General features: G+C 38.4%; 2 protein-coding genes across 7 annotated transcripts in view; both read right to left on the reverse strand.

The window, feature by feature from the left end:
- Positions 1-18: 18 nt before the first annotated feature.
- On the reverse strand, positions 19-8,773 carry tbcelb (tubulin folding cofactor E-like b). 6 transcript variants are annotated; one of them, XM_057350725.1, is made up of 11 exons: positions 8,598-8,773; positions 8,197-8,315; positions 7,997-8,082; positions 7,865-7,909; positions 7,046-7,218; positions 6,798-6,937; positions 5,875-6,056; positions 3,611-3,867; positions 3,356-3,482; positions 2,729-2,845; positions 19-2,572 (listed from the first exon to the last, which is right to left on the reverse strand). In XM_057350725.1, the coding sequence occupies exons 5-11, from the start codon at positions 7,185-7,187 to the stop codon at positions 2,254-2,256; spliced, it is 1,284 nt and encodes a 427-aa protein (XP_057206708.1). In that variant the 5' UTR covers positions 7,188-7,218; positions 7,865-7,909; positions 7,997-8,082; positions 8,197-8,315; positions 8,598-8,773; the 3' UTR covers positions 19-2,253. The 6 variants fall into 6 exon arrangements, with proteins under 6 accessions (XP_057206708.1, XP_057206710.1, XP_057206709.1 ...); XM_057350727.1 differs by lacking the exon at positions 8,197-8,315; XM_057350726.1 differs by lacking the exon at positions 7,865-7,909.
- Positions 8,774-9,981: 1,208 nt separating this feature from the next.
- The window catches only part of si:ch211-212c13.10 (alpha-2-macroglobulin), a 9,594-nt gene continuing 6,528 nt past the window's right edge, over positions 9,982-13,047 (reverse strand). The window contains exons 2-13 of the mRNA XM_057350547.1: positions 12,404-12,580; positions 12,219-12,297; positions 11,944-12,100; positions 11,773-11,847; positions 11,531-11,693; positions 11,260-11,453; positions 10,973-11,185; positions 10,754-10,875; positions 10,580-10,670; positions 10,424-10,492; positions 10,190-10,295; positions 9,982-10,090 (exon numbers count right to left, since the gene is read on the reverse strand). Coding sequence (XP_057206530.1) covers positions 10,035-10,090; positions 10,190-10,295; positions 10,424-10,492; positions 10,580-10,670; positions 10,754-10,875; positions 10,973-11,185; positions 11,260-11,453; positions 11,531-11,693; positions 11,773-11,847; positions 11,944-12,100; positions 12,219-12,297; positions 12,404-12,580 — 1,502 coding nt within the window. The 3' untranslated portion in view covers positions 9,982-10,034. The remainder of the gene's footprint in view (positions 10,091-10,189; positions 10,296-10,423; positions 10,493-10,579; positions 10,671-10,753; positions 10,876-10,972; positions 11,186-11,259; positions 11,454-11,530; positions 11,694-11,772; positions 11,848-11,943; positions 12,101-12,218; positions 12,298-12,403; positions 12,581-13,047) is intronic.

Raw genomic sequence — 13,047 nt, forward strand, 5'->3', positions numbered from 1 at the left:
AAGAAAAACACAAAATGATCATGACCATCAATAAAAGTTTATTGTCCTTTCGAGCCACTCCGTTCAACTGATACACATCAGCACACATGTTGGCAAAACAATGGCATAAAACAGTCAAATATGATTTTAAAATTGTAACACATTAATGGTGTGACTGTGTGCAACTGTCAAGTATTTCAGTGATCATTACAATAACAGGCATAACACATCCATTCCATAAATGACTCTCACATTTATCATCCATCTAATGTTTAAAAGCCTTTTCACACGCCCATCATGATAGTGTCACCCAAATAAACATTAGGACAGCAAATGTAGTGAGAATGTAAAACAGAGAGGAAAGATAGAACGAGAAATATATATTTTTTAACAATATAATACATTCTCACAAACAGACATAAAAAATATTTGGGAAAGATGAAAACGAGTACATTTCAGATGATTAAAAAAACAATTAAATCGCATCAAAAAAAAAAAAAAGAAATGTCAGTGACATCACCTTCAAGATACTAAAATTCATAAAGAATATTAATAATGCACATATTTTCCAAAATCATGAAATAATTATGCAAAAGTGAAATGCTATTATCAGTAGCATGTCCTGTGTGGGTACAGAACATAAAATATTGATAGTCTAAAAGGGAATTTTCAAAGCTTCATACTGCTTTAATGTCAGACCAAGGGTAGCAGGTGAAGGCAAAAGGAATGTATGTAAAAGGCATAGAGGGTTATATCCATTACTTTATATATCATATACAGTATATCTGACAATCTTTCTTTTCCTAGTGAAACAATAATTTTAACCTAGTGCAAATACAAGGTATTTAAAACCAAACAGAACTACTCTAATTCAGGTAGTGATTGTGTTATAATTTACTTTCTATTTTTGTAGCTATACAAGTTATGCATGTATAAGCCACTGATAAATCTCTGACTATCTACTCATTTCACCATTTGGTTATAAGTCTTGATTAATAAAAAGAGAAAAAGCCAAAATCTGAAAACGACAGCAACATCATTTAGATTTCGTCCAGGTATTTCTTAATTTTAAATATTTTAGCCTTTAGTTTGTTACAGAGCACTTAAAACATTCACAGTAAAATCTAAGTTTACACTACAGTATACAGTATATTGGTATTCAGCACATAAAAACAATTAAATTTACTAACAGTACTTTTTAAATCACAAAATCCTTCTTGTCAGAAATCATGTTACATCGCGTGAACAGGCCTTTTTCAATAATTTTGACTGCAATAACTTCTTGTTTTAGCCAGTTCCAGATGCTAAACCTGGTGGATATTGGTGACCCAGGCATGACAAGAAAATGTGAGGGTCTCTCTGATCACAGAAATAAACAAAATAAATAATTTGCTGGTCCTTTTAATCAGTATTCTGTCTGACACCTGACATATTCTGCACAGTCTGGCATTGCTCATTTTAACATACAATTCAATTCAAGTCAAGTCGATAAGGTCTTAAATAATTAACACAGGAGCCACAACCCCTGGTTATGCTATACTAGCTGAATACAGTCATACACCGTAACTGATTTGCTACTGGTTTGTTTTGTCTTATTTTGAACACCACTCAGTGAATCAATAAATAAAAATACTGCACATATAAATGTTTCTTTAAAAAAATCATAAGGAAAAACAAAGCATGCAACACTGCAATTTTCTTCTGGTATCAACCAGATTATAAACATAGATCTAATGAACTGGACTGTGAATGAGATCCTTGCCAAATCTTTACTTAAGTGAAGCGAGCAGTACCCATAAGATATATAAGGCCTGAGACACGTATTTAATGGCTGACACAGCGTATGGCACACATCAGCAGGCAATGGACATATCCATGACTTCTTTTTAAGACCCCAGTGCAGTGCAATATTTTCATTCAGTTTGATATTTCAGTCAGTGGATTTAATCTATAGGTGATTGTCTTGATCGAAATGCACATTGTAGGCTACCAGAGCCCTCTTCTGTGCTTTATTCTCAAAGAAACAAAAATTCAGCGACGGACGGGAAACCATTATTAAACCGAAATAAAAGTGCACACGAGTCATGGTGTTTCTGGTGACTGTGTAGTGACGTGAAATGAGAAGTGCCGCTTGAATCGTCCTTGAATCGTCCCCCGCAAATCTGATGAGCCCGTATTTGTTCCCTGAAAATCAACCGGTGGAGCCCAGACGGCACTAGTTCAAAGAGTATTTGGTCATTTAAATACAGAAATCACAATCCTGGGGCACAACAGCTACTTTTTTTTGGCCACCACCAGGATCTCGTCCCCATCTTGAATGCTATAAGAGTGCAAAGCTCGCGCGCTGTATTTCAACTCATCTGGCCCAAAGGCAGAGCACTTGTCGATGTAATAAAGGCGCATGTTGCTTGTGGAGAGCTGCACTACATTCTTTAGCTGTTTCTTCAGCTCTGCCACAGTCTGGTCTAGCCGGATGTTCACCTGCTCCACTTTGTCTTCATAACGCACCTCTACCTTTGCATGGCAACGTGGACGCAGGTCGATCTCAGCCAGAGGAGCAAGTTTCCCGTACTTGGTCACCAAGCAGTGATACCTCCAAAACAACATGTACATTTATGCATTATAAAAGTACACATTTTTCAATCAGTATGTGTATTTCCTGAGAATCAAACCTATGGACTTTGCGGTGCTAACATAATGCTCTACCAATGGAGCTACAGGAACAGATGTATTCATATCGAAACCGTACCTGTGGGGCAGATCTTTCTCTGAATGATCTAAATGATAACGGATAAAGAATCTCTCAGCGTCTTCTCTCTCTCCGTCAGTCACGACACTCCCATTCAGGCAGGTCACTGACGGGAGCCTGCGAAGGGCAAACTTGGATTAGTGATCTGTTTATCAACACTTACTTTACCTACATTACTTTAAAGGTCCAGTGTGTGAAATTTAGCGGCACCTAGTGGTGAGGTTGCGAATTGCAACCAACGGCTCACTCCACCCCTCCCCCTCGAAAAACTTTGGTGGCTGACACAGGACTAAGATGTCGTCACGTTTTCGCTTCTTTGCTGAAGGAGATAACGTATTTATGAAACGCGCTCTGTAGAGCAGTTTGTCCGTTTAGGGCCACTCTAGAAACAACATGGTGAATTCCATGCAAGCTGACCCGCGGTGTATGTATGTAGATAGAAATAGCTCATTCTAAGGTAATTAAAAACAATGCTTCATTATGTAAGGTCTTTATACACCTCTGAAAACATAGTTATGTATATTATATAGCATTTCTGTCAATAGATCCCTTAAAAAAATTACACACTGGACCTTTAAGTTTATGGTGAGCCTGAAGTTTAGGTCTAATGAGATCTCTTGTACTTACTGGGCTATCACTAAACTGCGACGCTCTGCGCTTGTGTAGGCCTGCAGCAGAGGAATACCTTGCAACCTCACCTCTTCCAGTTTGGGCAGACAGTTTAGCTTCTCGATGTCCTCCCACTGATTAAGCCCTGACTCACACAAATGAACCGAAAAACATTTTTGGGGTTACACGTAACTGCATTACTAAAATAGTCTTTAGACAATTATACAAATGACAAACATTTCAAAATCATCTCCACACAGTACAACCCTATACCTGAGTTATGCAGATTGATGGTTCGTAGGTTAGGAAAGAGCCGGAGAAGGATTTCTCCCGTGTCGTCAATGGAGCTCAGATTATTGTTGGCCATGATTAGAGTGTCCAGAGCAGGGAACATGGAGCCCAATTTTCGCACCTCGTTCCACTCCTGTAGGCTGTTGTCTGTGATGTGGAGCAGACGCAGTGTGGAGCAGGGCATGGGGAAAGGTGTCACAGTGGTGTACTCATTAAGGCACAGGAACAATTCCTCTAACCTGAACAAAACAGATTCACATTACTAGAACCTGATGGAGCTCTATGTTTCCGGGATAGGCAGTCTTGCTTTTCCTCAAAAGCTCTTGAAAAAGAAACAGTTTTCAGTTTAGAGTTTATCTTTAAAATGACCTGGGTTGCATGAAGAAAGAAGTGATGCGCTACGATAACTTGCTAAATATTGCAATATCATAATGCTTTAGGTTTGCAAATCAATTTAAATTACATTACATATAAATATTCTTAAACTTATAAAACCAAAGTACATGTTTCACATGAAAACCTAAAACTTTGACTATACAATTTTTTTTAGTATCATAGAGATGGTTCGCCTAAAAATAAAACCTCTGTGGAACACAAAAGAAGATATTTTGAGAATCGTCTTGATCGTTTTGTCTTCATACAATGGAAGTCAATGGGGACCAATCCACTGCGATGTGCACAGTGTTGTAGTCGAGACCACATAAGGTTGAGTCTAAGAAAAACCTAAACAAACCTTCAAGAATATGTTTAATTGTTTGGTTATATTGGCACCAAGCTCACACATCAACTACAGTATATTATATACGTGTTATACCACAGGCTGTTGAATGCTTCAATCTGATTGGTTGACAAACGTCCTATGGGTTAACTTTCAGTAAATGCACACCTATGAAGGTGTTCCAGGTCTGCTGACCGCATTACAGTTCCATATCACTTGGCCAAGTTTAAATAACAGAAAGGTTATAGTGTGTAGCCTACAGGCCATCACCTCACACAGCACCCTGCTCTTGATGTTTATAATGTCAAACTTTACTGTTAATGGAAACGTGTGCACAGTTTCGTTTCAATAAACAAAGCTTTTCAAAAACAGTATAGAAATACTTATACTGAAATTGAATAAATAAAATAACTAAATAGAAAAACAAAATGAATTAATAAACACTGATAGCCTAGTACTGGTTTGTTTTCCTCTTCATGCAGCTTATAACTGATAACAAATATATTTTGATAGACCTACTCTTTCAAAAGTTTGCGTGATTGTTTACTGTTGTGATACAAACAATACGAGGAATAAATAATATTATTATAACGGGCTTTTCTGTCACATTGCTGCAAACACGCAGGTGTGTGCGCGGTCTCTCGCTCTCTCACTCACACACACCAAGTAGCAGTAGCTCAAGCCTCCGAGTCCGTTCGCTTTAACGGAGCTTGAAATGAGATGCGCAAGAAAGTAATCCTAAAATCAACAGCATTTTAAAGACAATAAAATGACAAACGTTGAAATTAAACATTTGAACAATGTCCTATGGTGTGGTAACCATGGTATAAGCGTCGTCAATTATTCCTTACATATAGTACAGCCTTCACTTTTGTTGGTTTTTGAGGATTATTTTAGGTTTTGTCTCAGACCCAACCTTATGTGGACTTGGACTCGAATGAGCTGGTCTTGACTATAACTCAGGATATACACATTTGTGATATTTCGATCATTTCCATATACTTTGCAGCCCTAAAAAGAACACAGAAACATACAGAAAACAAAGAAGGCAACAAAAATCTATCAATTTAAAATCACAATTAAATGAGAGCCAAATCACAACATGATCTAGGTGACCATTCTCTAACATTCATTAGACTGTCTTTAAAACTTTGAGATATCATATGACAAGTATTTTTAGAAATCTGCTGGATAAACTAAACATGAATTATCCCATCTAAATAATCAAGGATCAGCTTTGAACGGTATGGTGATGATAGGGCTTTAATGGACAGTAATGATAAATTAACCAATTAGGTAAAGTGTTTTTACAGGTAAGAAACAATTAAAGTATGGTTTAAAAATCAAATCAAATAATTTATAAAAAAAACAAGGAAAGTGGCTAACATGATATCCAGAGCAGTCTAGACATCTCAGAATAGATACAGCAAATCAATACCACACAAGCTGATCGTCGCTCTCTGTATCAGTTCACATTTTTCAAAAATATCGGGAGGAAGTGTTTGTTTTAATATGAAGCGTCACTCACTCAGGCATCTCTCGTGTGAACGTGTGCACTGTGTCCCAGGACACTTGAGTATTGTTAAGAACTAGACGCCGGATGCTGGAGAAGGCCTTAGCACAGTCTGGCTCCAGGACTGCATCACTCAGCTGGTTAGAGGCGAGGTTCAGGAACTCCAGGTTTGGGATGTTAGAAACAATTTTGGTGATCTGAAAAAGGTTCAAGAAATTGCAAAAAGAAAATTCAGACATTTCAATCTGTATCATCATTATATCTTTTTCTTTCTTTTATTTATTTATATAGCACATATAAACACAACAGAGGTTGACCACAGTGCTTTACAGAACCACCGTAAATAAGTACAGGAACAACATATAATTATAATTATAATAACAATAATAATAAAAAACATCAGAAATGTAACTAAAAAGCCTGAGAAAGAAGATGTAGTTTAAGTTTAGATATCTCATATACAGAACACAGGGATCGTAGAGATAATGGGAGGCTATTCCATAGTCTCGGCCCGACAACTGCAAACGCACGATCACCTCTTGATTTTAGTCGTGTTCGAGGCTGCGACAGAGCGTAATTGCTTGTGGATCGTAGGCATCTGCCTGAGTTGTTTAGTTTTAAAAGGTCAGATAAATAAGAGGGCGCCAACCCATTTAAAGATTTAAAAACTAAGAGCAAATTTTGAAATCCACTCTATAACGCACCGGCAAACAATTCAGAACCATTAAAATGGGTGAGATGTGTTCACGTTTGCGGATTCCAGTTAAAAATCTAGCTGCAGCATTTTGGACCATTTGAAGCCTTGTGAAAGAGGATTGAGATATTCCAGCGTAAAGAGAGTTACAATAGTCCAGGCGCGATAAAACAAATATATATGAAAAACAAAATCATATCAAGGGACATTGAGGTCTGTGTTCGCTCATCAAGGATGAACTCACTTCATGCCAGTCCTGGAGCTTGTTGTGGGACAAATCAAGTTCTACCACGTGAGCACAGAAGGCAGCGATTTCTCCCTCATGCCCCGCGTGACTGATTCCACAGCCGTTCATGACCAACACACTGGGAAGGTTCAGACGGTCTAAGGCATAATGACCACACAAACACTGAACCATGAAAAACGTTAACAGCATACAGTTACCTAAGCAACCTTTCAGAAATGTGATCAGTCACTGAATGCTTTCCTCACCTTTCATTGGTGATCCTTGTTGCCCTGATGGCACAACCACCACCCCCATGCCTGGACCTCGACGGCACGGGAAGTTCTCTGGGCTGTATTTTTCACTGATCACCTCCATAAAAGTGCGCCCTTCAATCTCAGAGGCTTCCATTGCACTGGCCCACGTCACACACCTTCTGCAGCTATGGATGGAAAGTTAACAAACAACCTTAAGGGAAAGTTCACCCAAAAAGAAAACTTCATCCTTTACACACCCTTGTGTCATTCCAAACCCCAAACATTCCGAAACTTTCTTTCTTCTACAGAACACAAAAGAAGATATTTGAAGAACATTGGTAACCAAACAACATTGAGTGTCATATTCAAATAAAGCTCGTTACAACATGGACTTGGAGCACTTTTGCCCCATCGCACAGAATCGTTCTGGTTGCTTAATCGTTCCACTCCGTGCCGATCTGGCCCAGCCGGTACTTAAAATGTTTCATTTTCCACTGCAGGGCTGATAACGAAAATCTTTATAATGTAAACACAAACGCGACACGCGCTGCCTTGGTAACACAAGAGATGGAGCTATAACGTCTCTGCATGCATTCTATTAGCACGATTCAGCACGGTTAGACAACCGTGCCAAAAAATCAGAGCCGAGTTTGTAAACCAGTTTGTAATCGTGCCGTGTCGAACCAGGCTCACTTGGATAACTGTAACCGTTCCAACCGTGGTTAAAACGGTTTTGCGCAATGGTGGAAAAGCGCTCTTGGTTTACCCAAGTAAAACAGTATAAAAGTCAGTACAGAGGTTGACAGTATGAGTCAGTATGAGTACTCCCACCTGCTGTGTTATATGTCCTGGAAGGTCCACAGTCCACAGTTAGAGCTGTGTAATATCAAATAAAGTGTGTTGTACTGCAGTAAGTTATTTAACCATTAAGCTTCATGTATAAAAGCAAGGTATGTCATTTACGCTCAAGTGGCCGCACACCAGCAGATATATAGTGACTGGTCCCAGTTCAGTGTCCTCACGTCGCTTTTCTAGAAACACAGCAGCAGCTGCAGAAATAAAACACCAGGTCAAATGACAGCACTGTAAAGTCAACTTATTACCCCATAGTTACCACATGAAAATACCTAAACCTCTCTTTGAGAGACTAAATTGGGACTTACTGTATGCATTTTTAAGCAACTGCCGAAAGACTAAATTCGTGCTTATTTTGATAAAAGTTGGTTTTACCAAAGCCAGTCAGACACCAAACAAGACAGCAAGGTCTATCGTATTTCAGCAACTGCATAAAACACAAGAAAATACAGGTTCAAACACACGCTTTACAAATCATCACAAGACACTAACGACACAGGTGAAGGACGCAGATCGCAATGGATAGCTGACACTGACAGCACCAAAAGAAGTGTCAACAACATGTATAATATCGGAAAAAGGAAATCATTTTGTAAGTAAATGTTTATGAATTATTATATGAATTATTTGGGTATTTTGGCTAAAATGTTACTGTAGCTAGCCTGAGAAGACGACATCCGTGCATCATTATAAAGTAAGGTTATCTTACATTGAATGAGCAGCTCCTCGTGGAGACTGGTGAAAGGAAGCTGTCATTCACAGACAGTCAGTTAACACATGTCGTTTTAGTTTGAATTTCGCACTTTGATCTGTGAGCAGTTCCGCGTCGCTTTTGTTGTTGTTGTTGATAAATCTGTCACGCTCGCTGACCCGATTGTCACGGACGTGACGTCACTTCGACTTGATGGTCGTGATTGGCCCGTTCCGTTCAACCAAAACGTCTCTCGGGCGCCCTCGATGGCGGAGTGCAGAACAACAGACATTAAAGGGATGTATTTACTCACCTTCGAGTTGTTCCAAATCTGTTTAAATGTCTTTGTTCTGATGAACACAGAGAACTTTGGAAGAATGCTTATAACCGGAAAGATTTAGCCCCCCATTGACTCCCATAGTAGGAAAAATTACTGTATCATTTTTGTTCTGTTGAACACAAAAGAATACATTTTGAAGAATGTAGGACAGCAAACAGTTCTGGGGCACTTTTGACTACCATTGTATTATTTCCTACTAACAAGCATTCTTCCAAATAACGTTCTCTGTGTTCATCAGAACAAAGACATTTATACAGATTTGGAACTCGAAGGTGAGTAAATGATGACAGAATTTTCATTTTTGGGTGAAGTATCCCTTTAACAGCACCTGCGTGAATCAGATTTATAAATTATGTTATTTTAATTATTATGTAGGCTATATATACTTGATTAAATAAACAATGGTACTACAAGTACTACTAAGCTCCTAGGGTTCAGATGAGACGTAAGATCACTTGTGTCTGTGTGCCGGATGCCTGATGAATCAGTTGGTGGACTTCAACCAACCAGGGATCACATCGTCTTTGGCAACAGACGGTTTTGACTAGAAGGGATACAGCTACCTCCACTGGGCATGCGCACTTCAATGCCGCATAATTTTTGTCACGCTGAAAACAGTTGATTCATATTTTTTTATTATTGTAAGGTTAGGTTTAGGGTTGAGGTAGCCGAAGGCGTTAGCTAATGTAATTTATTGTAATTATATGGCGAGATTTTGCACCACTTCTGGCCGTAGCTGTACTCCTTCTAAGACTGAGCATACGTCGGTGATTCAGAGGTCAGTTACATCAGGCGATATTAACTAGTTCAATGCTTCCCTCTTGCGGCTGGATTTATATTTATGTAAAATTACAAAACGTGGGTGTATTGCAATGAAACATCTAAGTAAAGAGATGCTACGTTCACAATGACAATATTGCACATTTTATTTTTCCCTTCAAGGATTACATTGATGTAGATAAACAGTGGAGAAATCAAAGCATGTATATGCTTTAAATATGTAGTCCAACTGCATGCACATCATTTCTTAAACTGATTAAAATGAGGTTAAAACAGGAGGTACTACATGAATAAAAACACATTCAATTGTGTAATGAGCATCTGTTGTTTGATCTTCAGCGCCCTGTGTTCTTCAGACAGTGATTGAAGTATTTCCTTTCAGACCCGTCACCTGAAAACAACATTTACAAAGACTTGTAAATGACGAGGGAATGTTTATACTGTAGTACTGTCGTACTGGTCTGAAGTAAATGATAAATAATCGTCTTACTGGTCTGGTAATAATCATAAACTTTTATTACTGCTGGCTTGAGGTTCTCTACTGAAAGTATTTGTTTAGTACGCAGTCTGTAGAGAACAGGGAAGTTCTGTTGAACCTATGAAAAGTTAAAAGAATTCATAATGTTTATCAATGCTGTGATACAGAATGCATTGTTCTCTTTAGTTTGAGCTAATTATTTTGTTGCCATAAAAATTTCCATGTACTGCGTGTTATCATTCGAACCTCTTGTAGATACATGATGACATGATCGTTTTTAGATTCGACACGGTTCACAAGTGCTGCACTCTTCAGCTGTGAAAAAATAATGGTATAGTTTCAAAATAAAATGGACATATTGCATTGTAGGCATAGAATTAACTTTCAGTTCAACAATTTTACCGAATCTATAGAATAAGGATCTGCTATGAAACCAGACAAAAGTTTGATATCCACAATGACCATGTTGGTAGTAGGTTGAGACCCGGTATATCTGCCCAGAACACACAAAGAACACACACAAATCCAGCAATCTCTACACAAGTTCATTAAATGTGATTCCAAATCTGTTCTTACACTATGCTAAATCTGATGTCCAGAATTTGTCCATTTGAGTCATCACACACTCCCTCTGTCTTAGTATAGATGCTTAATGTGCTCCTTTCAATGGGTGAGAGGATATTATAGAAAAGAGAAATCTGTGAAAGAGTCACAAGAAGTTAAAACATCTCCTTACTGTATATAACACAAAGCTCAATTTGTACTTAAACTATCTTTAAATCAGAATTCACAGACCTGCACAGACACACAGGTTGATCCCTTCACTTCAATACTGTATTTGCCTGGAACGTTGTTCAGTTTCTTCTCCTGATACAGCAACTTGTTGTCCAGATTCACATCAAAGCTGTGAGAGTCTCCTGCTGACTGAACCGTCACTGTGCTGGAACCATCAGAGCTGAACACTTTGGTGGCGTACAGAGACAAAGCCTGAAGAGCCACAACTGTGTCCTGATGACAGCACAACATCATCATTACAACATGAAAATACATTCTGTGTGTAAAACAAACTATAGTGTGTTCACCTGTGTAGAGGAGAATCCTCCATAAGCGTTCTGCTGCTTCACGAGCCAGCTGACAATCCTGTTAGCATATCCCAGATCAGCTGTAGTGACTGAATCTGTAGTGAGAACCGCTAACAGAACATATGAGCTGATCTCCACTGCCAGAGAACCAGAATCATCACTAGATCCCATCTGAGTCCAGTGCAGTTGAGACCCTGACAGAGATTTGAAAATCAAAGTTTTTACATTTTCGGAGAAAAAGTGAAACAAAGGCACCTCGCACATACCTCACCTTCTGAAATGCCAATGTCCATGATCTTCTTCAAAAGATGATCCCGAGTTAAGCTGTCTCCTGCTAGACTGAATGTGTAAGCGAGCAAAGCAGTGGTGTATGTGTTGCTGATATCACCAACATATCTCTTCAGACACAGCAAGCCTTTACTCACAACAGGATCCTACAACAGAAATCAATGTGACATTGGGGCTTTATAACACCGTAGAGCTTGCTCTTTAAAACATATTGTCCTTACTGACCGTAACTGACATGTTCAGTTCGAGCAGTGATGCAGTTATATAGGCAGAAATGGTCACGCTGTCACTTACACCCCCCTGCAATACACAGACAAAGAGATTGCACACATTAATCCTACACATCAATATGAGAAATGTTTTACTAGAATGAGTAATGTTTATATTTGTAAGTACCTTCATTCTGTTATTGAAGAGTTTCCCCTTGCTCTTATAACAGCCGTCTGTTTGTTGGTGGTGCATCAGCCATCGCTTCGATCTCTCTATTTTTTCTAGTTCAATAAAGATATAACGCTGAGCTTTTCCAAACGTCCTCAGCACAAAAGCTGTGAGCCTGTGAGTTGCATTCAGATTAGTCATGTGGTTGTTGCATTTGATTTGAATGAATTTTCATAACTTTTTTATTATGGACAGTTGAAAAACGTATTGACATGTTAATAGAGAGTTCATACCATGTATTTCCTTCTCCATGACTAAAAGTTGTGTATGACCCATCTTCTGAGTTCTCATAGTTCAGTTGCCTCTGATACCCTGTTTATTATTTGGTTCGAAGTGAATTTAGGTTCTTTAACGTGCCATAAAGACTATATAAACTTATTTTGAAATGTATCCAAGCTGTAGCGTTTGCCTTTCTTACCATTTTTAAGATAGCCAATGGCTTTCTCTCTGATTTCGGAGGTGAGCTGCTCCGTGTTTTCCAGATACTGTAAAATGTAAATATTGGGAGAAAGAACAGCAATGTTTTGTTCTCCACAGCCGTACGGCATCTGTAATAATCCATGTAGATTCTGCAGCGCACGACCCAATATGTCTCCTGCAAGAGGACATAATGCTCAGGTTGCTCTTTCATAGCTCAGAAAAGAGATCTCAAGAATTATGTTAAAGCTTAATGTCAATTTTGTTTTAAATGTTTCTCCTAACCAGTGTACAATTTTAACATGAATGTGAAATTTTTGATTATTTTGCTATATAATAATCTGAGTATAAATTAGTTAATATTGAAAGTTTGGTTTGCACACATTGTTGAAATTACTTCTAAAATTCTACTGGAGACAGCTGAATTGCGTCTTTTTCTGAGCAAAAAACAAAAATTGTAAATACACAGTAATGGTACACAGTAAAATCGCCAGTGTTAAAAAAAAGTCAAATTAACACTCACAGTGTACACTCACCTAAAGGATTATTAGGAACACCTGTTCAATTTCTCATTAATGCAATTATCTAATCAACCAATCACATGGCAGTTGCTTCAATGCATTTAGGGGTGTGGTCCTGGTCAAG

The sequence above is a fragment of the Triplophysa rosa genome, linkage group LG14, assembly GCF_024868665.1.
Source record: "Triplophysa rosa linkage group LG14, Trosa_1v2, whole genome shotgun sequence".
Lineage (NCBI taxonomy): Eukaryota > Metazoa > Chordata > Actinopteri > Cypriniformes > Nemacheilidae > Triplophysa > Triplophysa rosa.